General features: G+C 36.5%; 1 protein-coding gene across 3 annotated transcripts in view; it reads left to right on the forward strand.

The window, feature by feature from the left end:
• LOC131682035 (ATP-binding cassette sub-family G member 1) overlaps window positions 1-26860 on the forward strand; it is a 163758-nt gene that overhangs the window by 132488 nt on the left and 4410 nt on the right. For all 3 annotated transcript variants that reach the window (XM_058963202.1, XM_058963203.1, XM_058963205.1), the window contains exons 3-11: window positions 8699-8816; window positions 8979-9159; window positions 9307-9452; window positions 20801-21039; window positions 21225-21520; window positions 21854-22022; window positions 22077-22177; window positions 22239-22394; window positions 22476-22684. In XM_058963202.1, the coding sequence (XP_058819185.1) occupies window positions 8699-8816; window positions 8979-9159; window positions 9307-9452; window positions 20801-21039; window positions 21225-21520; window positions 21854-22022; window positions 22077-22177; window positions 22239-22394; window positions 22476-22684 (1615 nt within the window). The remainder of the gene's footprint in view (window positions 1-8698; window positions 8817-8978; window positions 9160-9306; window positions 9453-20800; window positions 21040-21224; window positions 21521-21853; window positions 22023-22076; window positions 22178-22238; window positions 22395-22475; window positions 22685-26860) is intronic.

Here is a 26860-nt window from a genome sequence, read left to right on the forward strand (position 1 = left end):
CTTCTGCATGCTTTAGAAAGGTTGTGTCAAGAGTTCTGTGCTACTCAGAGTAGTTCTCACTCAGAGTATTTCTGCAAACTGCAAAGTATTCCAAAGTTTAAGTAAACCACAAATGTATCATTTATTTAAAATTTATGAACTTTGAAAAAAATCTTACAAGCTTTAAGGACGTTTTACAAATATCTTAAAAGTCTTATAAGCTTCGGGATTTTGCTAACTTACAAGGAGATCCTCAGTACTTTAGACAATTTGTACGAAATTCGATGTACGATGTTCACGCATATTTTACCAAACTCGAGGTAATTCTGCGAACTCTGTGAACAAAAAATCCTTCAACTTTGAATGAAATCTTTAGAATCTCTGAAAAGTTCACGAAGCTTCAAGAATATTTAAAATAATTTTGGAAGATCCTTAAAACATCAAGGAGTGTCTGCAAGTTTTCAAATTCACAGTTAACTTCAATGAAGTAAAACTAACAAAATTGGGAAAGTCTAACCGAAAGCTTTTGCATGCTTTTATGCACGGTATGTTCCTAAAGTATCAGAGAAGTATAGCTTCAAGATAACCTGTAAAATTTAAAGAATTTTCCCGAACATCAAACAAGATTTTAGCAACTTTGAAGGTAATAAAAATAATAAAAAGTTTTTTCCTAGTAGATGTTCAAATATTATTCTAAGAGCCACAATGTTTTGAATGAAATGGATGAGATTCGGATCAAGCACGCCTAGCGGCTTCGATGGAGGCTCGTATGACTTACAGATATAGACAAACGCAGCGTTGTTTCTCCATAGCTCTTTTGTGAATCTTGTGCTAGTGATTAAAAAAGTATTCAACATATTGGCGTGGTTCAAGGATTAATGTGTGACACGAAACAATGGTTTATATAAGCTCAATTGTTGTTATAGTCTTTGTAAATATAATTAATTAAACGTTTTTCAACCAAAAATATAAGGAATAGAAAACAATATGTAATCCCGTTCTGAGAAGAATTGTTAATGACATCGTCCGCAAGGAAGTGCTACCAAATCCAAAGAATTTATCAGAAAATCTCAGAGATCCTGCAGTATTCAGAGGCGTCTTATTGCCTTCGAATTTTTATTACAAACGGAAATATTTTATACGAACTTCAGAAAAATCGTACATACGTCAAGCAACTCTACGAGTCTTAGAAAATGCTTTTACATTCTATTTTCACCATTCTGGTTGTAGGAAACCGTTTTTAAATACCCAGTGATAGAACGGTTTATCACTAATATGAGGATTTATTTAGTAATAAATATTATTTTTGTAAGATTTTATGCAATTTTAAACATAAAAAGTATTATTTTGAAATTTATTTTTGTGATTCGATAGTACGTACGTTTCGATAGTACGTACACTAAACGAAGTGAAGGTGTACGTACTATCGAGGTATACCTGTATTCAAATTTAGTTAGAACGTGATTGCCACAGTGAGAACATCAGGTGAACGAGTTAAAATATGAATGGATAGTTTTAAGAAGATATTCAAATGTGAAATTGATTGTACTTTTTTGATTACTCTTATTAAACTTATTAAACAGTTCTGAAGATATGAATAAAGTAAGCTGAAACGTTAACTACGAAAATGTTTTTACTTTCATCATCACCGAAAAACATCAATCATAGCATGTAAACAATTCTTGGAATTGCATCAGCAGGCTGTATTCAATAAAAAATCATAAGACATGAACCATTGGTGATAGCTACATAGTTTGTTCAGCAAAGTTGCTTAAGTTAATTGTTTCGTAACTTTAAGAACATTATGTAGCAAAATTTCACATATCATGTTGATACGTTGAACGCCCTTATCACAAGGACCATCCTAATTTAACTAATATAAGAAATCGATTAAAAAGTACTAAGAGTTTTCCGAAAAAATCATATATCTAGAACCAACGGTTTGGGCGCACAGTTTTGTCTTCCTAAGAACGGTTTTGGGACCATAGTACACCGCACGGAAAAAATCGTTCTCAGATTCGTGAATAAAGTGCAATGAATATTATACGTAACTAAAACAGGATTACTACGTAACTAAAACATGATTTACTTATGGAAATTGTTGGTTTATTTGTGAAATTATTTTATGGTTTCCTCTATGTCCTTGCCAAATCGTTTTTTTGTCTGTAAACTTGTTCACAACTTTATTAACATTACTCATGAACAATTTGTTTTTTAGTAATTTTATCCATTAATCTAGGTACATTGTGTATGGTCCTACTGTACGACGTCAACTGATTCATGATTTATAACGTATTGATCGGGATTCGGGTTTCGTGGTTTTGAATTTAGATCACAAAACTTTTACTGTTTTGATGTTTTCTCATGAATTGTTTTATGTGATTTTGAATATTACGCATGAATCCATTCGTGCCTCGTGTTCTAATTCTTGATTCATGATCAAGAACTAGTTACCAAAATCATGAAATACGTTTTCACTGCCATGATTTATGGAATTGTATTCCTGATCTGAATATTTTTACATTAACAATATCACGAACTCAGACTGTTATTCACGGATTCTTGAACTAGTTCTTGCTTGCATTTGAAGTTAACAAATTTCGAAGATATTTCCAATCATTGTCACTTTCATGCATCTTTAATTTAATTCATGGTTTGGTCCGTGAACTGTTTCATAAAATATTACAAAGTTGTTTGTGTCCAGCTGCTAGCGATCGATCATAGGTACGAGCAGAAGATATACGAAACCTGTTAGGACTATTAGAAATTTCGTGATTCATTTGATAAAGTTCAGTGTAATGTCCTCAAAGAAAACGAATACTGCTCTGCGCACATACATTGCAAAGTGAGTGTTCGTGAAACAGTTTACAAAACCATCAGGTAGGGGAATTATGGTTAAAACCGACACCTTAAGCTTAACAATTTTTCTAAGTTGCCACAAAACCAATAAAATTATAGTTTTTATGCAGAATTCTTCTTCAGAAAATTCTTAACAAAACTTAATTTTTTCAGCGCTTCAAAAAATTAATTTCATTAAAAATTATTGATTGTAAAACATGGAAAACAAAGTGACTTTTTGTAGGCACTGCGGGTAAAACCGGCACCCTATAGGGGTAATATCGACACCCCCTTTAATATATTTTCTCTCCACTTTATTAAAATCTTTATCTTTATTAAAAATGAGATATATGCGTAAATAATAAAGTGTGAGTATGTATGATGCAAATATGTGGTTTTTATTGCTTCATCATGTAGTGAGAGGAAGAAAGTTCGAAAGCGTAGTACTATAAATAAGAGTATTTTATGCTATAGGATTATTTATTAACGAGTATTTCCAAATAATCCTTGCGCGCATCATTACAACCTCCAGTATCATTTTATTTCGTAAGAGAAGATTTGCAAGCATTCTACGTTCTGCTAATTGGATTCATTCACTTATAAGTGACACACACACTTCTTAGTAAAACTATCTTTTTCAGATTTGATTTTTCGGACTCTGATCATCAACGATCTATTGGGGTATACATAAGATCATTGTCTCATTGTGATAAAGTTCGTCTATGACAAACCAAGAGAACACTAGAAATTCGGTTTGATGAGCTTTTTGCAGAAATAGCAACAGCTTCGATAGAATCAGATAAGCAAAAATTCCAATTTTTGATTTTTAAAGAGACTTACAAGAAATAAACACAATAAAAGTATTTCTGTGTATTTCTGCTGATACTATAGTGTTCTAATAGGCTAATTGAAGTGTCACAAAGATTCCCAGTATTTTGAAATGAATCGCAAGTATACACAACCATCTTAACAGCGTGTCGGTTTTACCCTAACCATAGGGTGTCGGTTTTACCCCAACAGCGCACATTTTTTTATAAAAGCGATTAAAAATATTGAATTTCTCAAACTCGTCTTCAATGTACCTAGTTGATCATAGGACAGGCCGATAATAATAGGTAATGAAAAATGTGGTGATTTGAAAAGCTTTTGTTCGGTTAAAACCTTAAAATCTACCAACGAAATTTAACATCCAGAAGAGTATGAACGCTGCTATCGTATGTTTTGTTAATTTTTATAACATTCGGCGTACTAACGTAAATCCAATTTTTCTTCAAATGCTCTAAATAAACGTACTAATAATAATGTATCATTATGAAATGAATAAAATTTGATTTCTAGGAAATGTTGTGGGGTGTCGGTTTTACCCACAGTGTCGGTTTTTCCCACAATTCCCCTACTGCTAATTTTAGATTTAGTTCATAACGTCACGTTACTCCTCGTGAAAAATCCGATAGTAATTTCAAGACGCCAAATTTCACCTCATTTGGACAATGTTAGACCCCCGCCAACTTCGCTTGAACTTTTTGAAATTGGCGCTATGGAAAAATATGGAGAAAAATATAATAAATGCTATAACTTTTGAAGTAGCACTTAAAAATTACAATTCATTGTTCTTTTTAAGGAAATAGTCTTGGAATTTCAATGGAGGTATTTACGTTTCTCGAAAAATAGGGGAAAGTGAGGTACTAGATCATTTTGTCACCGAAAACTCCTATTTTTAATCATTTTTCTACTCCCTGCAGTAAACCATACAAGAAATCGAACGCAACATTTGCGATCGTTGCCCGAACACGAAAAGTTGAAGTTATAGGGTCTTTGGTCATTGCTATTAAATTTTATCATTTTCTGAAGCAAGGCACTTTCAAATTTGTTGTTCAATATTGCTCTTGAAGGAGCTATTAGGAGAGCTGGCGTGTAAGGGAACGAAACTATCACCACAAGGTCGCATATACCCTTTGGTTTTGCGGACGATATTGATGTAATTGGAATCGATCATAGAGCAGTGGAAGAGGCCTTCGTGCCTTTTAAGTGGGAGACAGCGAGGATAGGCTTAGTCATCAACTCAGCCAAGACAAAGTATATGGACAGGTCGATTGATGTTGGTTCCGAGGTAGTGCTTTATGGTAACGTGTTTGAAGTGGTAGAAGAATTCGTTTATCTTGGTACATTTGTGACTTGCGACAACGATGTTTCCCGTGAGGTAGAAAGGCGTATTGCAGCTGTCAACAGGGTCTTTTACGGTCTACGTAACCAGCTAAGGTCCCGCAACCTGCAAACGTCAATAAAATTCGCGTTATGTAAGACACTAATCGGGAGGATGTCGCTCATTATGACCACGAAGGGTGGACGTTGAGGCCCTGAGTTCCCTGAACGTGCGGGGGAACTGGAAGGACGCAGCCCAAGACCGACAAAGATGGAGCTCTACGATACGCCTGGCATTGGCGAGAGGACACTATAGCCAACAAGCTACAAGATAAGCTAATTGGCATACAAAACTACAATTTTATTACAGAATTTGATTTTAAGTGTCATTTCAAATCAAAATACATTTAACAAAAATCTTCCAAAATGCGATAGTTGACGAGATATTTGCAATTTTACTCCAACAAAAACAATTCATGTAATTATGTCCTTTTTGAGGGTTATTAGTAACGCCACTTGACTCGATTGTACCTGAGATTCTACCATAGCAAAATACAGTGCACTGATAATATAAATTCGTAAATATAATGAAATCGATCATACAATACACGAATTCATTCGTCGTTTTCTGCAACGAAGTATTTTCGTGCATTCTAAATAGTAGGTTTCGTTCATTTCATGAACAAGAATGGCCGCTTGGTGAACGAAATCTTTCGTAAATTTTACACGTTTAATGTATACTGCACGAATGTTATCGTTGATAACGACATTATTTTTCGTGAATGAAACTAAATGTTTTGTTTATTTTAATAAACGTGTGTTTATATTACGAACGATTTCGTTGGTCGCACGAATTAATTTCGTTTAGCTTAGAAAAGTGTTCGTATTTATTATCCTCTTATTGTTTTCAGTCGCTCTTTTGGGATCGATGTTTGACAACATAGATTTTTTTTATTTAAAAAAATCGATGTGACCAAATCGATTTTATTGTGGTACGAAGAAATGGCCGCTTGATGAACGAAAGTTTTCGTAAATTTTACTTATTTAGTTTACATTGCATGAATGTAATCGTTGATAACGACATTATTTTTCGTGAACGAAACGAAATGTTTCGTATATTTTAATAAACGTTTATGTATATTACAAGCGATTTCGTTTGTCGCATTCGATGTTTTAGGATCAATGATTGACAGCACCGATTTTTTATTAGTTAAAAAGATCGATCTGGTAAATTCGATTCTATTTCAACCTGCTCATCATTATTGAGTACCGTAAACCGGGGTGACTTTGATCATCGTGGTGACTTTGATCACTCGAAACTTTTTTCGTAGATCGCTTATTAAACCAGAATAGTCTTCCGAATCATTTTAGTTTGAAATGATTTTTACTCTAAACTTATGAAATGCTGGTTTGTTATACTTTTTGAGTATTTTGTTCGGTTTTTGGGCACAAAAACAACAAAAAACCGAAATTTGACTTTACCTTATTTTTACGAAGCTTCATAAAGTGTCTATTTTTTATAAAACAAATAAATCTCAGATTTGAGCAAGAGTAATAAATTACAAGCGAGATTTTATTTTCCTTTAGAGTGGGATGAACCAAATTTACTTTTAAGAGTTTGTTTATTTTAATTACAATTTTTTGTGAAACTAGTTGGCAATTATTTCAAATTTTTTTAAGCTTAAACTCGCAACTTTTTTTTTATTGTTCAATATTCCAACGTGTTAAAATGGATGAAACATTTTGTACATTGATAAAGCACTGAAATAAAACAATTTTAGCAGTTTTAAAGGTTTTCAAAATCTTTTATTCTAGTTGGACACAAATTATACGAATTTTGGTTACTCGAATTTTACAGTACATTGAATACTTTGTATAATACCAATTAACCTTTTTTTAACAATGAGTATCTTTCCAGAATTAGTTTAAACAAACATTTGAATGAAAAACATTGACATCAATAACTTAATGTGCGTGAACATGCAGGTTATCAAAGTCATCCCGGAATACGGACATCAACTTGAAACCATTTTTGGAAAAATATCTGTAAGGGGACAATTTTAGGTAAAACCATCCAATCTTGTTCTCCTTACATCAGTACATGGTTTAAAAATATTAAACTCGAAAAAAATGTGTTGCGTCTAAAAATGTGCGATGATTACTTCGAAAAGTGATCAATGTCACCCCGGTTTACGGTACTAGAAAGATTGTGGTGTGAAGAAATGGACGCTTGATGAACAAAAGTTTTAGTAACTTTTACTTATCAAGTGTACATGGCACGAATGTTATCGTTGATAACGACATTATTTTTCGTGAATGAAATGAAATCATTCGTTTGTTTCAATAAATGTTTGTGTATATTACGAACGACTTCGTTGGTCGCACGAATTCATTTCGTTCGTCTTAGAAAAGTTTTCGTATTTATTATCTTCTTATTTTTTCATTCGATCTTTTGGGATCGATGTTTGACAACACCGATTATTTTAGTTAAAAAAACAGATCTGGCAAAATCGATTTTATTGTGATATGGTCGCTTGATGAACGAAAGTTTTCGTGAATTTTACTTATTTAGTGTACATTGCACGAATGCTGTCGTTGAAAACGACATTAATTTTTGTGAATGAAACGAAATGTTTTGTTTATTTTAATAAACGTCCGAATTACGAACAATTTCGTTGGTCGCACGAATTCATTTCGTTCATCTAAGAGAAGTTTTCGTATTTAATAGCATATTCTTTTACATTGCTCCGGCAGAGAAAAACTCAAAATTATTCATGCAAAACCATCGAGCGATGGCTCAACTGAATCCGTACTGCTCCGGATTCGGGATCAACTAGAAGCGGAAGAGGTTCAGAAAATCTTCCTGAAACCGGCGGACACGGATACGGCTACTAAATAGCCAGATCGAGACCGTCGTGAACATCAACAATTATCTGACGTATAGCAACAATGACTCCATATTCTACCTCTATTGAAGATCTGTTGACGTTGACGGTTCGACGAATGGTGCTCGTAAATATTATAAAGATATTCGTATATAGCAGCGAACAATTCGTTTGCCGAACGAAGCTGTTTCGTAATAAGCCAACGAAATTCGTTTCGTGGGTTTCACGAAAAACTCGTAATAAAAAATAAATGTGTTTCAATAGAACTACGAACGATTAATTATATGTACGAAAAATTCGTATATTTTATGAAAATTATCTGTACGAAACTAATGCATAGCGATTTACGAATATATTCTATCAGTGTGGCGTAACTCGAAACTGGGTTTAACTAAACAACCTTTTAGTAGCCCGATGCAGTTAAACCTCTAGTTTTGGATGCAGTCGAAAGACGGCGCTAATTTTAAAACCGGCTTTTCATTCAAAGCTTCAACCGAGTATTTTATATTTATTTGTTCGAACGTAGGAGGTTTCTCCGTGATGGAAATCACTACAGCAGATTGTAGCGAAAGCGTGGACAGTAATTGTCGTAATAGAACAAATGCGATTACGTCTTCTTCTATTTGGCGTTGAAAGTGCTTCACATCATTTGCATTCATTTGAATAATTGATAATCATCTACTACCTAGGCTCGTCTGTATGAAATGTGTGAACTTTCGCTAGAAGTTCGCCTATAAGTGCTCAGCAGCCGCAATCCGGATGTTCCATTCGTTACGACATTGTACCAATCTCTGTAAACTGAGATTCCTGATCCGCTTAATAATTCGATCCAATTTTCTCCGCTTTAATTCCAGACAAAAAATCCGTCCTGAAAGGCGTTACGGGGAAGTTCAACTCCGGAGAGCTGACGGCGATAATGGGCCCTTCCGGGGCCGGTAAATCTTCGTTATTGAATATTCTCACCGGATACACGTAAGACGATTTGTGCGCCTGAAGTGCAGAAGGCCTCCGCAATTTCCCTACCACTTTGCCCAGAGTAAATGACGTACATGTGTAAGCCTAAATCGAATTTTCAATTTCATTCCTTGTGCCTTGATCCTGTCGCTCCGATGCCATCCATCGTTACACCATCAGAAAAACTGGCGTCAAAGGGTCACTCAACATCGGCAACACCGTCGGAGGCAATAAATTGTGCAGCTATATCCTGCAGGAAGATAATCTCCATCCCTTCTTCACTGTCCACGAGATAATGACGATGGCCTGTGATTTGAAAATATCATCAGGAAGCTTGAAACAAGACGACAAACTGCGATTGGTGAGTCTATCGTTCCTTCTGTTGCTTCCGCTACGGACAGAGATGGATGACGAGTGCTGCGACTATATTCCAGTTCACCAGAGTCCGGATCTGTCCGAGGCAAACCGACCAATCTGATGCAAACTTTTATGTTTTCTCCTTTCGCAGATTGACAACATTCTCGACACTTTGCATCTCAAGTTTACCAAACAGACGCGCTGTGGAAATCTCTCCGGTGGACAGAAGAAGCGCCTATCAATCGCCTTGGAGCTTATCGATAATCCGCCGGTTCTCTTCCTGGATGAGCCTACAACGTGAGTGTATTTTTCTAGCTTATATTCTACTCTAATCGTTGAAGGTAAAAAACACGAGTGAGCATTTCAATCACTCTGCAAAGTGGATATATTTTTACGGCCAACCAATCAATTGACTGTGGGAAATTAGCGCGAGACGGGAAATACCCTTCCCAGTAAGTAGATGCGCTGCTAGTATGCTGGGAAACGATATAATCAGTCGTAAAGCAGTCTCGTGCACTGACTATTTGTGTATTGAAAGCGTTCTCGCACGTGCCTTTACGCCATTCGAATCCAAGGATAGCCGTTCGTCGTATAGTGCTGTTCGTAACGAATCGAACATATTATAGCTTGCAGCTCTGCCGATTATGGCAAACGAACGGTTCGAGAAGCTATAGAGTATAGAAACGCCTGACATGATGCAATAGTCTTAATGAGTGCTCTTGATATTTTATAGCTGCTATCTAGAAAAACCAAAAACTGGCTTCTAGTATAGTTTCTGTAGCCAAACTAAAAGTAGTTAGTGTAGAAAGGGACGAGACAGCAAGAGGTTAAACATTCCGACTTATCGACTACTCGTTTGAACATCTTGTATATGGCTTTGACAACTAAATCTAATGACATTCTCGTTTTTGACAGTGCACTACACCGGTGTAATCAGTCCATCTCTTTTTTGCACTACACCGGTGTAGCACCAGGAAAAAACGAAAACGCTATAATAAACTTATTCAAATCTAGCTCCCTTTCAAACCTAGAAAAAATCATGTAAATTTACGTCTCAAAACCTTGACAGCCGTGTGCAGCCTTTTCCATTAGAGGGTGGGGACTAACACCTCAAAACGTTCGGATATGCCAAGCCGTAATTATTAATTAGATTTTTGGTCGCGGCTCGATTGTGAAAGTTATTTCATTTTGTTGTTGAAATTTACCACCGACGAACCGATATGACAGAGGCATTTGAAAAGTGTCCCATACAAAATAACGATTGTTTTGAAATGAAGCGATCACTACTGTCAAACTGCGACAGATCGCTCCAGGGATACCAGGTAAATTTTTCAAATGTTTTCACATTTCATAAAAAAAATGTCTTCATTTGCCTTCAACGGCCAAGATTCTGAATCGGTTATTGATTTTGAGCCAGAATTCTGCCAGAAATCAGTCAGACATCCGAACAAATTTGTCTTCAAAATGAAAAACACGTCTTCACAACATTTCAAATGTCTTCAAAATGAAGACTAATCTTCAAATCTGGCATCTCTGGTCAGAATTCTGTTAAACAAGAAACTTGAAGAATTTTGAGAGAATTTAATGTAGGGTAATATTCGAACTCGTTTATCCAAATGATTCAAGACTTCTGACAATAATTACAAGCTCAGTGGAGTAATGTCATCAAAAATTTGGCATTAAAAATACGCATAATATTTACATGTGTCATACAGAATCGTATATCCTCAAAATATTGTTAACCTCACGCTCCACAACGCCTTGATACAGACATCGGAAGCTTATGACGGTGCAAAATGTTAAATTTCGGACACGTTTCACGAATGATGATTTATTCACCGATTTCTTCACGTTTTGTTCTACTAACAATTTATTTTACGTTATTAAAACGTCTTAAAGTTTATAATTTGATATTATATTGGATTCACACTGGCTTCCACGATGTATCGATTTTACTGTACTGGTTCACAAAACTTCAATATACTGCAATATATTGCGTAAAACATCTAAGTGCAATTAAAAAATATTCAACGCTCTTCAAATCATTCTGAAGATCAGATTTTGAGATTTTAAACCTAAAATAAGTCTTGTTCGATGTCCTACATAATTTAAAACAGGAATTTCTAGTTGTTCTTTGAAGGAAAATAAATTAAAAGTTTAACATATTATTAATTTTATAATACTTGACGTATGTAGTAGGTATCACATATATTTACGGATTCGTATAGTTTGTATCAACATTGTACAAAACCCAGTTGAGCAGTTAGCGGTTCAAAAATCGAATTTTATGACATGCGAGGATTTAGTTTACAACGAAATTTGTATCATAAGAGTGTTATTTTATGTAATGCACTTGTAAAGAGTACAAGCAGTATTGCATACCAATCATTCGATGACTTATAATTTTATTTAGCCTGAAATTATTGTTATCAGAAGTCTTGAAACATTTGGATAAACGAGTTCGAATATTACCCCACTTTAAAATCTTTCAAAATTCTTCCATTTACTTGTTCAACTGAATTCTGACAGAGACTCCCTCATATATTATGAAACAAACCCTAAAAAAATTGGAAACGAGACGGTTCAATAAGTTGACCCAAAGAAACACAAAAATCTCCATTTTTCAAAAAATTGAACAACTTTCGCAATTTACATCCGATTTTAAACCAATAAGTACTTATTTTCATTAGATATTAGCAGGCTTTAACTTCCCATAAAAATAAAAAATTTTGGATTGCATTATCTTGCCCAAAATATTGACCAAACGCTCATTTTTCTTCAAAAAATCACGAAAAATTAGGAAAAAGTTTAATGGATTCGTAAATAAAGTCAGAACCAGTAGTCGCATTAAAACAAAATGTTCTAACGATCGAAAGTGCATTTAATTTAATTTAATTTAATTCAACATTATAATATTTCATATCGATGCACTACAACCGAAGTAATTTGGATTTTACTGAACGCACTTTTTATTTTTTTATTGTAACTCGAAAACTGTTCTACTGTAAATTTTTTGGACCTCATTTTCGGATTCAGCACGAAATTTGACATCAGAAATGGTGTTAGAATATTGAAGGTAGGATTTTTATTTTTATTTTGTAAACTAGTGTAATTAGTACGTCGGAATAGTAATCGGAACATAATGTTGTTGCACAATGCTCGAGGTGCGACGTTCATGTTGATTTGTTCTAAAATAGCTGGGACTTTGCAGTTTGTCAGCGATGAACAATGCTCTTTCGATATTCCTTCTAGCATTCTAGGGCTCCAGTTGAATCAGCTGATACCGGTTTTCATAGCTAGATAGTCGGTCAGGATCTCTACACGGTAATCTACGAAGCGCAAAACGTAAAAAGCAACGCTGAACGATCTCTATTCTCTGAACGCCGTTATTGTAGTTTGGGCTCCATGATACTTGGGAGTAGTACATCATACTCAACGTGCCTCAACCTCAAGAGACTAAGATCATGTATGATCAATAACGTCGATGGCCACGCCTATACAGGTCAATTTTGGGATGAGAAGGAATGTTAGTTCAACACTTGTGACTATTATGACCGAGGAATTCTTTGCATCATCCACATGTGTCGCAGGAGAGGATTGGTGTTAGTAGGTAGGGAAATGAATCAGAATATATCTTGGTAGATATTGTGATTAAGCTAAATACTCGTACGCTTTGTCCATTCATTTCAAATCAAAGTTTTTAGGTGTTCGATCTCCAGTAGAAATATGAATGCCGTTCGAATAGGCATTTTAAAAATTTTAGAATATTCTTTCGCGGGGCATTACATAAAGGAACAAAGCCACATGGAATATTATAGAGGTATCTATTCGTCTATAGTCAATATGATCTTAGTACTATGTACGAAAATCGCTTGCAATTAATTTCCGAGCATTCGAAACGAGCAATTTGAACTCCGAACAGCCGACCATCGGGAGTATTGCTTCTTATTAACATTTCAATGAACCTTTCCAAAGTTTGCAGTACAAAGCAAGCGTACAAACAGTATAAAAGATATCCCAAATGAATGTGAAAAATTCATTGCGAAATGTTAATGACAAGATGGCATCTCCACTCCCCCTATCAGACACGTTTCCATAATTGAGTTAAGTGCCAAATTGGAAACGACATGTTTATTATGCGTAACATATCGTCGCTGTTGTGCTATCTTATGACAAACGCCATTTTGGGGTAAACTGAGTTAGATATGCCACATTACTTGTTTGAAAATTCTCTACAAAGTGGCGTTTTCAGAATTTTGAAATTCTACTTGGTTACTGAGATATAGCGAGAAACGTGATTAGAAATTGTGAGTTTTTTGCTTCAAATCACTGTATCTAGGGATTTGCTCAAGTTATATTGAAGTTTTAGATGTTTTTATGTGTAAAAATGTCTGAGGAACGCAATGACATAAACATTTTCAAAAGGAAATTACACGAGTTGTGATAAAAACACAGTTTTAGTTTTAAACTGGAAATAAAGCATATTTGGCAACACTGCTATCAAAAATAACAATCTTTTCTAGATTCCCTGACTCATTTCCTTCAAAATGCATTTCACCGATTGTTTATAGACCAAATGAACGCAAAGATATGAAGAAAAGTTAAAAATTGATGATTTTTTTCTAGGGAAAATTTTCCATGCACGATTATGACAGGTCATACAAATTTTGTCATCAATACACGCCTATGACACGTGTGAGTGCGACTTTTGTTTACATTCATAGTAAAAACTCGCAACATAGTCAACTGATTTTCGTAATATTTGAGAGATTAATGCAGAATAGATAGAAGCATCAATTGTCTTCTTTGGATTGTTTATACCTTTTATAAGTTTCAAGATATTCAATCTCAAACTTTAAAAATCGTTTTTCTCGAAATGTGCTAAATGGCGCTTGTCATAAGATAGCACAACAGCGACGATATATAATCAACACAACGACAAGGGCTCCTGATCCCAGAAGATAAATGGATGGGAGAAGAGCAATACTGGCAAAGACCGACTACCATATGAGCGGTTCAAACTCGAAAGAGTGACGCAGAGTACTGCACTGGATAATTGTGGAGTTTTTGCTTATGATGGTTCTTCATTTTCTGGCTGAGTGAAGTTCTGGAGTGTTGAAATGTTTACCACTGCTTAGGAAAGCAAGAGCAATATGAAGCTAGTGTCAGACCTACATGAGACCCCAAGAAGTCACTTTTGGAGGTATTCGTCAATGTATATTTGTCGGTAGACGGTGATGTGTATTATAGAGGAATTTCGGTAGATTAAATAAAGCACGTGTGATCAGCTTGGAGGTATGAACTAAAAGAGATCGAGTCTGCCTTTATTGCTGATCACTACTCGTTTGCTATAATAAATCTACTGATCCTATTCTATTACTACCGTACATGATAATTTTATAGCATCGAAAGGGGTTCATCCTATTACGTAAACACAACAGTTCTCTTCCCTTTAATTGAGAATGTAAATTATGTACATGCCTATTGATCTTTAGTTTTATGTTTACTTAATATGTAAGACAAATCACATAAAATTTAATTCAAATATTTTCCTTCCATTCAGAACGCAAAAAAAAACTTGCTGCAATATATCCATGCCTTAACATTAAAAACGAATTCACTGATTCCCATTTATCTCAGAACGTAAATAACTGTAACACCTGTTCTGTTGAGCTCCTTAACTAGTGTAGTCTTTTTTTTTTTTTTTTCCCCCAATCATCTGATGGTTTTAGTCTGCGCTTAACTTCGAACGCGTTTTACTTCGCGTAACAATCGGACTCCGCTTCAACTGCTTGAAACGTCTTCGATCTCCTTCTGTTTGGTCCGGTAGCACAGGTACATCCGGCATACCAATGTCTTCCGGTTCGGAGTCACTCGTTTCCTCCCTCGCTCTCTTAACACGCTGCATTGGTATCTTCATTCGTGAACTTGTTGGTCTCATCTCCATGATCTTCAGTTGTGAGCGATGTGCATTTAGGGTGTTCCTACCGATGGAAATTCGATAAACATTAGTAGAAACTCTAGCCACATATTGGGCAACAATCCACTTCTCAATCGTATTTTTATCATAGTTCCTATAATAAATTTTATCTCCTAGGTTTAACGCGAGAAATGGATCTTGGGAGGGCGTACCGTGTGCATTTTCCACGCTTTCGGCCATTTCCTTGGCAGAATGGGTAATTAAATGTTCCTTGTAACTCTTTTTTGGATGTAAAAGATCCGTCAAAGTCTTTGGTTTAAAACAAAAAATATTTTCGGATGGAAACTTTCCATCCGCTTTAGAAACAGAATTACGATAGTTAGATAAAAAATATACAATACGGTCCTCAATATCGAGGGCCTTAGTCGAAGGATCCAATAGGAATTTCTTAAAAACATCTTTAGCTACTCTCACCATTCTTTCCGCCTGACCATTACTACTTGGATTGTACGGAGGACTTTTTAAAACCTTTATGCCTTGCCTTTCCATAAAGGATATGAACTGATAGGCCTGGAAAGGGGGGCCTCCGTCAGTAACTAGTACATCTGGTAGTCCAAATCTAGCGAACATCGCCGTAAACTTACGGATGACCTTAGAGGCATCCGTTCCAGTGTTCATTAATTCTATTTCCAACCATTTACTATAACTGTCCACTACCAGTAAAAAGGTTCTGTGATCAAAATGAAAAAAATCGGCATGGATGCGACTAAAAGGTCGACTTGTTGGAATCCATGATGTATTACAGGTTGATTTAGGTATGGCGGACATTTGTAAACATATCTTACATTGTTTGACATACCACTCTATATCCTCATTGATCCCTAGCCAAAATAAACAACGCCTTGCCGTTTGTTTCATTTTGACGACACCAATATGGTTTGAGTGAAGTAACTTAAGAATTGCCTCGTGTAGCGTTGAAGGTATAAACACTCTGTCCTGATATAATAGACACCCTTCAACCAGCTCCAGATCAAACCTCAAAGAGTAAGCCTTTTGCCAAACTTTCTCTATCCTTTGAGGCCAACCATTGCTACAATAAAGTGCGATTTTAGACAAAAAATTGTCTGTTTTTGTTTCTTTTGCTACTAATGAATGATCAAGCGGAAAATCATCAAAAAAATTTATACTTTTTATGCTTCCCTTATCCAAGCACTTTGGAACCTCTACGTCCAAAGGGAACCTGGAACAAAAGTCCGCATTGCCCATCTGTGTCGAAGGTCGATACAAGATTTCGTAGTCATATATTGCCATATCCATTACATATCTCTGAAGTCTAGTCACACAGAGTTCATTTTTTCCCTCTTTTCCGAAAATTTCCAGCAATGGTTTATGATCCGTGAATATTGTAAATTTTTGACCAAATAAAAACTTATGAAATTTTTTTACTGTACATACTAATGCAAGTGCTTCTAGGCGCAAAATGGGGTATTTTTTTTGTGCATCATTCAGAGAAAAGGACGTGAAACTTATCGGTTTCTCTTGTCCATCAACTATATGGGCAATTACTCCCCCTAACCCATAAGTACATGCATCGGAAATCACTACAACTGGTTTGCTAGGATCATAAAATTCTAAAATTTCTGCTGAAAGCAGTGCATTTTTACATCCCTGAAACGCTAACTGACTTTCCTCGTCCCACACAAATTTGTTATCTTTTTTTAGTAATTGGTATAAAGGTCTTAATTTAGCTGATAACCTTGGAATAAATTTTCCGTAATAATTGACTAAACCGAGAAAGGCTTTTAGCTCCGATACACCTTTAGGAACTTTCGCTTCTTTAATGGTTAGCAATTTTTCCGGTGAGGGTAGCAACCCATTTTCCGTTATTAAATGTCCTAGGTAAGGAAGAGAATTCACAAAGAACTTACACTTCTTTAAATTTATTTTTATATTAGCTGTTTGAAGCCTTTCCATCACCAACATTAAATTTTTGTAGCATTCTTCCTTCGTGCGCCCTGCTATAAGAACATCATCGAGGTAACATCGAACGTACTTTAAGCCTGATAAAATATGATCCATTACTTTCTGAAACAAAGAGGCACTCGAAGAGGCTCCTTGTGGTAAACGATTGTAAATATATAGCCCCTTTATTGTGTTTATCACCATGAATTTTCTAGCCCTTTTTGAAAGTTGTAACTGAGTGTACGCCCCCGCCAAGTCAAGGCAACAAAACCACCTACATCCAGATAAAGAGGCAAATATATCTTGTACCAGTGGAAGGGGATAGGTATTAGGTATTAAAACTTTATTAATAGATACCTTGCAGTCGATAACCATACGTATATCGTCGTCCTTTTTCAAAACTATGACTACGGGAGAGGCCCACTCGCTAACCTGAATAGGCGTAATCACATTCTGTTTTTCAAGGGCATTCAAGTGCTCCAACACCCTTTCCCTTAGTTTAAATGGCACTTCGTACGCCTTTTTAAAGATTGGCTGATCATCTCTGAGTATCAAATCTGCTTCGTGACCTACAATTGGTTTGGAAAAATCACCATCAAAACTATTTGGAAATCTTGCCTTAATAAAGCTTTCAAAGTTACCCGTATTATATGTATTGATGTTCTCTGGTTGTAGTGAGTTGATGACCATAGCGTTAGCAAAAGCGTTTCTCCAATACGGAAAAAACACTTCTAACCAATTTCTACCCAAAAGTGGTACAAAATCGATTGAGCAATCCAGAATAATCAAGGGAACTTGTTTTACAATGCTGTTAACGCTGGCTGTAACCTGAATTCTACCATATATGTTCAACTGTTGACCATTGACTACGACTAACCGACTAGAACACTTCAAAACTTTCACATTCTCGAAAAACTTTCTGTGGGTTGGCAAACTTATCACGGAAACGGCTGCCCCACAGTCAATTTCCATTCTGAGGTTCCTGTTCTCTATCAAAGCATTTACGATGCAAGGTCCTCCACCTTTTGCTCGCGATTTAATCATCATACAAGGATAGTCATTGTCTGAATCCTCCGAATCACGAATATTTAATCTTTTAAAATCATAGCTCTCTTCCTTATCTGAGTCTTTCTCCTCAACGAAATGAACGGCTCGTTTGTTTTTTAGCTTAAAGCAGTTACGTTTAACATGGCCCCGCTTTTTACAAAAATTACAGATCACGTTTGCATGAATATCATCATTTTCTGATTTACGACGTTGTTGGTACGATGTAGGATAATTCCTATTGTCAAAGCGGTTTTGATAACGATACTGGTTACTAACTGCTTGTTCTCGTCTTGGGGAACGGCTACGATTGCTATCCCAACTACTACTACGAAACCTACGCCCATACCTGCGTGTTTGTGGCCTACCATTACGACCTGAACTCACATCATGTTCACTATAAGCCTGACCCAAACGATATTTCACTGAGTTTATACTCCGAGCACCGTCTTCTTGCCCGTTAAGTGCCTTAACCCGTAGTTTAGCTAACTCAGTCCTAATAACAATTTGTTCTACTTCATCTAATGTAATATCATCTTTCATAAGTAATTTTTGTTTCAATTCCTGATCTCTCAAACCAAATATAATAGCGTCCTTTATGGCCTCATCCTTATGTGCCCCAAAACCACATTGAGCTGCAATAAGTTTAATACCTAGCACATAATTTTCTGCTGGTTCGTCAATTCCCTGCCTTCTCAGATGTAGCCTATGTCTGTGCATCATATTAGGCTCAATTTTATCAAACCGACTTTTTAGCTTCTCGATCATATCGTTGTAATCAATAGCCATCACATCTTGCCCCGGATAAATTAATTTCACTTCCTCAAAAATTATCGGGCCACTCATTGTTATAAAAAGGCTTTTCTTCATATTGTCTGCCACGTTGTTCAATTGATAGAGAATGTCCATGCGCTCCATATATTGGGCGAAACTGGACCCTCTAACAAAATGGTCGACCGTACCAATTAAAGAAGACATAGCGATGTAGATACACGGAAACAATAGAAACTAAAAAATAGGAAATAAGTGTTTGAGTAGAACGACTTACGTGACCTTTGGTTTACGATGTTGTTGATTCCTCCAGAATTCGCATATGACGCTCTCGTCGATAGCTTTATATTCCACACCTCGCCCAAATGGCTGGTACTGACCTTCTTCACACGGTTCTTATTTCGTTTTGACTCACTAAATTTACTTCGCATGAATATAGATTACTGTCAGTCCAAATGTTATACACACAATAGATCTTAAGTTTGCTCACGGACACATGGTGCTATTACTCACTATTCGATGCACAGTTCATTTTCTGTTGCACTAATTACGGGGATTAATGATCACTTCTATATTGCTGGCCTTGTATGATAACGACGCAGATACTGTTTCAGCCTCACAAAGGATCTTTAAAGATGGCGCATCAAACTGTCTTCACCGTACACGTGTTCAGTAAACGTGTTAGTATTTTTTTTTTTATCCAAATATAATTTTAATAGATTTACTTTATCAATTATCGAAGAAACGAACTGAATCCAACACCTCTTGAACAAATTATTCACTGTGTTTAATACTTTAACAGTGAACAATTGATCAGGGGACACAAGCGTCAGTTCTATTGCCCACTTCACACACGGTCAATTTTATTGCCGCTATGAAAATTCAAGTACTCTCTACTGAAATTTTGATTAACCTCAGTTTTCCAAGTAACTAATACTTAACTTATTTGCCAATTTTGCTTTTATCCTCGTCGCCACTGATGTGTATTATAGAGGAATTTCGGTAGATTAAATAAAGCACGTGTGATCAGCTTGGAGGTATGAACTAAAAGAGATCGAGTCTGCCTTTATTGCTGATCACTACTCGTTTGCTATAATAAATCTACTGATCCTATTCTATTACTACCGTACATGATAATTTTATAGCATCGAAAGGGGTTCATCCTATTACGTAAACACAACAGACGGTTCCAGATTTAATAAAAAACTGACTTATTTTGACACATCTACAGCTCGCTCGCCACACAAAAAACTTGTTGTGAAATTCGACAGCTTAATCTTAGGCCGATTCAAAAATTCCCTACATGAAAGTTTGTTTTCTAAATACGGTTTTTAAACCAAAACTTTGAAAGTTATTATGGCGTGGAAGAGCTGGTATATTATTATATGCTGATACTTAGTGTAGAATTAGATTTCATCGTTTACTGCTATTGTACAACCGCCAGAAGAAACCTAAAACCCTATATGTCAGTGATTCACTCAATACAGAATGGATAAAGGCTATGATGCAAAACCTTAAGGTCCGTTCAGGTTAAGTCTTCGGTACGGAGCAATACCTAGGAGGCTTAGCATGTTGTTAGTCGCCTCTTTCGACATGGGAGCAGGTTTCCAGTGGTGCTATTCTTGAATGAACTAGTGCAAAAAAAATTTAGCTCGCCGGACACCACACTGCCTAGTTTCTTGTCAAATGAACTTACTGAATAGAAAAAAATTAATCAAAAATGTATCATTTCTATTAGGGATTTCTCACGAAAAACGTTCCACATTTTAATGAGCCAAAAAAGTTATTCTGAACTGATATTAAATCAATATACATATTTTCTGGTTTCATTGCATGTTCTACAATCACAACGCGTTACGGCTGGGTCACGACGGGGATTGGTGCATGCCTGCATTCGGAACTGACACATATGCACCCTTCACGGTCGCGCTTTAAATTGAATCCGCAGTGGTTTGGACAGTTCTTCCTCATTGTACACAATCAAATTGCTGCAGAGATTGGCTCGGGAAGGTCGCACAATTGTTTGTACAATTCATCAGCCATCTGCCACAGTGTATGAAATGTTCGACCATGTGTACGTGCTTGCCGAAGGGAACTGTGTCTACCAGGGCTCGGCACTGAACACTGTCCCATATCTACGATCCGTTGGTCTTCAGTGTCCCCAGTATCACAACGCGGCCGATTACTGTAAGTATGCCATCACCTTGTTATTGGCCCGTGTCCTTTTGAAGTTTGTTCCAAGGGCCCTTCTGAAGATTTTCAGCACCAATCTTTTCAAAATTGCACTGCCACTGCGAAAATAATTTGCTCCGTCTGTGATAATCAAATGATCTATTTTCAATATGGTTCTTCATCGTTTTGCGCGAGAATAGTGCTAGAGGTAGCGAACAAAGAGTACGGCAATTTCATTAACGCGCTCTCGAAAGCGGCCATCGACTGTCACTGGCGGAAGCCGGAACCGTGTATCGCCGTGGCCACCCCACCGCTCTACCTGGCATACGATAAAAATCACAACGGTGCGCCCGTATACAACAGCACCGTGATCAGCAGCGTCGGAGATGGTTTCTATAGCAAGCAATTCCCCCAGCAACGGTTACGGAAGCCAAACGAATTCGCCAAACTGTTGATTCTGATGAGGCGGTGCAACGTTCAACTGTACCGCGATTGGGTACGTATCTATTTGCCAATGCGGGAATGATGTGATACTAGATGACGGATAAGAATGATTGGTTTTGCGTAATACAACAAAAACAGGTCATTTGATTTTTAGTACGTTTAGTTCAGTTTAATCCATCCCAAGAATTGTTTATTAATTCTGAGAGAATCTTTTATATTACGATTGGTAAATTGAAATGTTTTGGCAATGATTTGGATTATACAAATTAAATAGAAAATTATGAAAATCCTGCCCTCTACTATTCAAACAGTGGATCTTTAGCCGGGGTGTCCTACAACCACAACAAGCGGTTTGATTTTCTCTACCTCTTTCTCTATCCCGCAGACAGTGACCCACCTGAAACTATTCTTCCACGTGGTGTGTGCCATAGTGGTTGGCCTGATGTTCGGTGACGCCGGCATAAACGGCACGAAAAGTGTGTCCAATGTCGCCTCCTTCCTGGTTCACATTCTGTATCTGTGGTACACGACTTTGATGCCGGGGGTACTCAAATGTAATGTCCTTATATTTTATGAAGTGCTCCATAAATATACCATCTATTTTTCAGTTCCGTCCGAAATGAAGATTCTACGAAAAGAATCCTTCAACAATTGGTACAAAATTAGAACGTACTTTATAGCGACCATGCTAACCAGTCTTCCGATCCAGGTGTGTATTTAATTATATTTACTGTGTCCAACCGAAAAGTCACCACAAGCGCCATTTGCAGATCTTCTTCTCGGTCGTGTACAGCACGATAGTGTTCACGTTGACTTCGCAGCCGCTGGAGTCCGACCGGTTTCTGATGTTTCTCGCCGTGCTGATACTGACCACAATCGTTGCCGATGGATATGGTATCTTCCTCGGAACATTCCTTAATCAAATCGTAAGCGAGTTTCGGCCGGCACTGGCGAGCGAACATGATTTGTTAATGCTGTATCTCTATATGCGTTTGTTATTATTGCAGAACGGGACATTCATCGGAGCTATCACGACCTGCTACATGCTGGTATTCTGCGGTTTTCTTATCCTGTTCAGTCACATGTCGGAGCTGATGAAAGCTTTTAGCTATTTGTCAACATTGCGGTACGGGCTGGAAGGTCTGGTGCTGGCCATGTACGATAATGGCCGCTCCAGCATGGTCTGTCCAGAGGAGGAACTTTACTGTCATTATGTGTGAGTAGAAGTTTTCTTGCATTGGATTAATTTAACATTAATTTAGGCTTTTATAGATTATTATAAGTCGATTTTTAACTAGGAGTTCTTATTTTGAATTCTGAGTATGTCGACTTTTAACCAGTGCACAATAACTCTACCCTCGAGCGGACGCGAGCATTAAGGTTTTTTTACACTGGAGATGTATGCATACTGCGTAAAAAACAGCATTAGGGGAACATGGGGAGACTTGACCAAGCGCAATATTCTATTTTTGGCTACGGCGTCTTCTATTCGATTCTTACAATTTTTTCAAAAATATTTTTATACGGTCCCTTAAGGTAATTTTAAAAGTTTGGAATGAAAAATCCTTTCCTTGCAGATAATATTACGTGATTAATAAATTTGCATTAAATGATGTAATTTTTTTATCAAACTTTGTATGGACATATCTACTCGACTACTGATGACTATTAATGTACTAATATACCATCTTAATTCTTGTGAAGCAGTGAAATGATTCTACATAAATTGGAACATTGGAATAGTTATTACTAGAATTTGCATGACATTGAACGCAATAACTAATGTTGGGGAGACTTGACCAAGATGTTATGGGGAGACTTGACCATATGGCAATTAGCTGAAGAAAGATGCATAATTCCTGATATTTATTATGCTTTGGTATCTACTGTTAATGTTAATCACGCCATAAAAAAATCCCACCTCAAACTTAAGTCTTTATATTTTAGTATTAATAACAAAGTTAGCAACAGTAGAACTGATTTCGTGACGTGTGAACACGCAATGCAAGTAGTAAAGTTAATCCTTACAATGAAATGCATTAAAAAAATCGAAATTTATCGAATGCAACCGTTTTATATTTTCTACTGCTACCTAAGGCCTCGACAATATGGAAATAATAAATACAGTATGTTTTGTGTCATTATTTTTTATTGAAGGCTTTTTTAGAGATTTATGCAGTTTTAGATGAAAACCTGGTCAAGTCTCCCCATGTTCCCCTAAATGCGGGCGTCGACATTTGGCGTCTACTCGTCAAGATCTTTACGAAAATACCCATATTGTTTGAGTTTTAGAGAATTCCGCTAAACATGGAATTCAGCATTCTACTCGGAATGTCACACGGATTTTCGCGCGGAATTTCACGCGAATTTCGTACGGAATTTTGCATAGAATTTCACACAGAATTTTACACGGTCTTCTGAACGGAATTTCGCGCGACATTTCACGAGGAAAATTGCGCGATATTTCACAAGGAATTTCGTATGGAATTTCGCACGGAATTTCGTGCGGAATTTTACGCGACATTTCGAACAGAATTTCGCACGGAATCTCGAGCGGGGTTCGATTCCCAACTCCGCACATAGAGTTAGAGAATTTTCCAAAAGAGATTTCTCTAACCAGAAAAGAGGCGAATGACCATAAGGTTAAAACCCCCATAATCAAAATTATAGCGGTTTCAATCATAATTATTGTTTAGCTAACTAAAAACTAAGAACTAGACGAAACAAAAACAGAAATACAAAATATCAAACATCGTTCAAAGCCTTTCTTACTTGACTACATCGACGAAATGATGATTCGTATTGCATACGAGAGAATGTCAGGTTCGACAGGGTTGAAGAATTGCTTATAGTCTATGACTATTGAGTAAATATATTATGATCGAGATGGGTGTCAACGTGTCGTTCAATATTACCACTTACGAAAAATGTACATTTAGATTGTGTGAAAACGGATTTTTCTGGTCCGAAAAGTGGCAATTTTTGTCCAATATATCACTAACAATATTTCACGGTAATGGTAATTTTTTTTTGTTGGAGACGGACCACTGCGACCAACATTTAGATCTATTGTGGTATTGTAGTAATGGCAGTTGGTCAACTATATAAGATTACTACGTTTGGACAGTGCTCCTATCTTATTATTTTTGAGAATTTTGGATTGGAGCGGTAGTTAGATCGGTTGGGAGAGAGCTTTTTTCCCTCAACTTTTTCACATGCGAGTGTATATTGGCAGTACTGGTATCTGTTAACAATATTTTCATCTTGTAGTCAAATTTTGGCTTTCACTCACTGTGCTATATATCCGCTGCTTTCGATGTGCACTCACACCATCAACGTTGACTACCTACGGTAAGCTTAGCTACTACATACCAATCCGAATCCACCACGAGCCAGCAGGCAGTGGTGTCAGTTGGTGATTTCTTCTCGATATCAAACATCTACCCAATTTGTTGAGCTGAGTCGATGCGTAGACAGGCCTCGGAATATTTTTTTCAAAGTTTGAGGGTTTCTAAACTTTTCTTTAAAATAAACCAAAAAAATCAAAACCCTTACCTTGAGAATTTTCTTTGCACGGGTCTGGAGAGCATCAGCGGCCAAATGCTTTATTTTTAGTAAAAAAAAATCTCCAAGTAGACGTACTTTATTATGTTCAACACGTCATGTAGTTGAACTTCTATTGCACTATCTTCGATATATATGGAAATCTTGTATTCGACGTTTTCCCGTTCGTTGTAGTGTCTACGATTCTTTTTTATCTACGAACTGTGTTCTGATTTCTCCATTAGACAACTTGGTTAGCACCCTAATGGTCGCACTTTGCCTATCAACATCAGCAAATGCTTAACCTCGCTGAAGATTGGACGTGTAGGAAAGCCATCATTGCTGTTATAATGTTCCACAATCACACTTTTTGTTCCTTGATTTCGTTCATTTCTGTACAAGCACTATGTACCAATATAATAAGACTTTGATCAACAGAAACAGTAACAGATCCAACATAGTTTGATTTGAACAATTGAATGCAATTCCTCTAATCAAGATTCAAATAATTAGGTTAAGAAGGGCCGTCAGTAATACCACCATTGGGGCCCGGCGTGGCTCTTGACGGCCCTGCAATAGAGCAAGAGGGTGGCGAAGATTAAATTAAGGGGGACAAAAAGTGAAACACATCTTGATGCAGAGCATTGTTATTTTTTCGTTAATTTAATGTTTTAAATAACTTTTTATCAGGATTATTTGATATTAGTTGTAGCAGTTCAACATTGTTAAAATTTTCCGTTTTTCTGCACACAGATAGTTAAGGGGGGGGGGGGGGGGGGCGACCAATAGTATATTTACCCTATAATAAAGCGATACTTTTGCAACTTTGCAAAATTAAAATAATCTCATATGCTCAAGACAAACCTCAAACGAAGTCACGAAACTACACACCACACTCTGACTACCTCCACTGATCAGCTTGAAATGGTTGAACAGGGAAAATATAAATCCTCAGATTAAACGAGTTTTTGGGGGTTTGAAACTGGAAATTCTATCACGAAGCTACACTTAAACCTTTATTTACGAACTCTTTTTTAAGTAATATTCGATTTACGTAACTTTACGAACTAAATTCGAAATAACAAACTCTTTTTTAAGAATCAAGTTTGTAAAAAAAGTTTGAGTTGTACAGTGAAGACCCGATTTTATCAGCTTTTTGACCCCCCCCCCCCCCTCATATGAAAATTGATAGTTAGTAGTTTGATGGGCTCTAGCGAAGTAGACTAACCAAGTTGAATTCAAGTGAATCCTTTCTTGAGCATTATCTTAGAGATCCGAATGCAAAAATAACAGTTCATTTTTTTTTTAATTTTTGCACTGTCACACTCCCTTAAGGGAAACTTAAACTAAATATTTAGAAAGAGTTATGAGGCTATATCTAGTGACTAAAGAAGAATGTTTTAAGAGCCTAGGTTTATTAAAAAGAAAGAAAAATATATGTCCCGATTTTTTCAATGTCCCCGTTTTATCAGCCTAAAATTCACCATGGGGATGATAAAAACGGGTCTTTACAGTATATAATTTTATATATTCTTACGAGTTAATGACGGAAATCGATGTCTGAAGCCATTTTGAAATCCAAGATGGCGACTTCCGGTTTGGATAAATTTTCTAGTACCTTAACAATATGGGTATTTTTGGCACGGGGTTGACTAGTACATGACGAAAATCGTTATCTGTGGCTCTTTTGAAACCCAAGATGGGGAATTCCGGTTTAAATTTCCATATTGCTAGGGTTATCGTGAATATTGCCCAACCGGAAGTCGCTATCTTTGATTTCAAAAATTGTCCAACTGTCCATTTTTATCACCTACACGTCAAGCCCGATCCAAAAATACCCATATTGTTA

This window comes from Topomyia yanbarensis, chromosome 2, assembly GCF_030247195.1.
Source record: "Topomyia yanbarensis strain Yona2022 chromosome 2, ASM3024719v1, whole genome shotgun sequence".
NCBI lineage: Eukaryota > Metazoa > Arthropoda > Insecta > Diptera > Culicidae > Topomyia > Topomyia yanbarensis.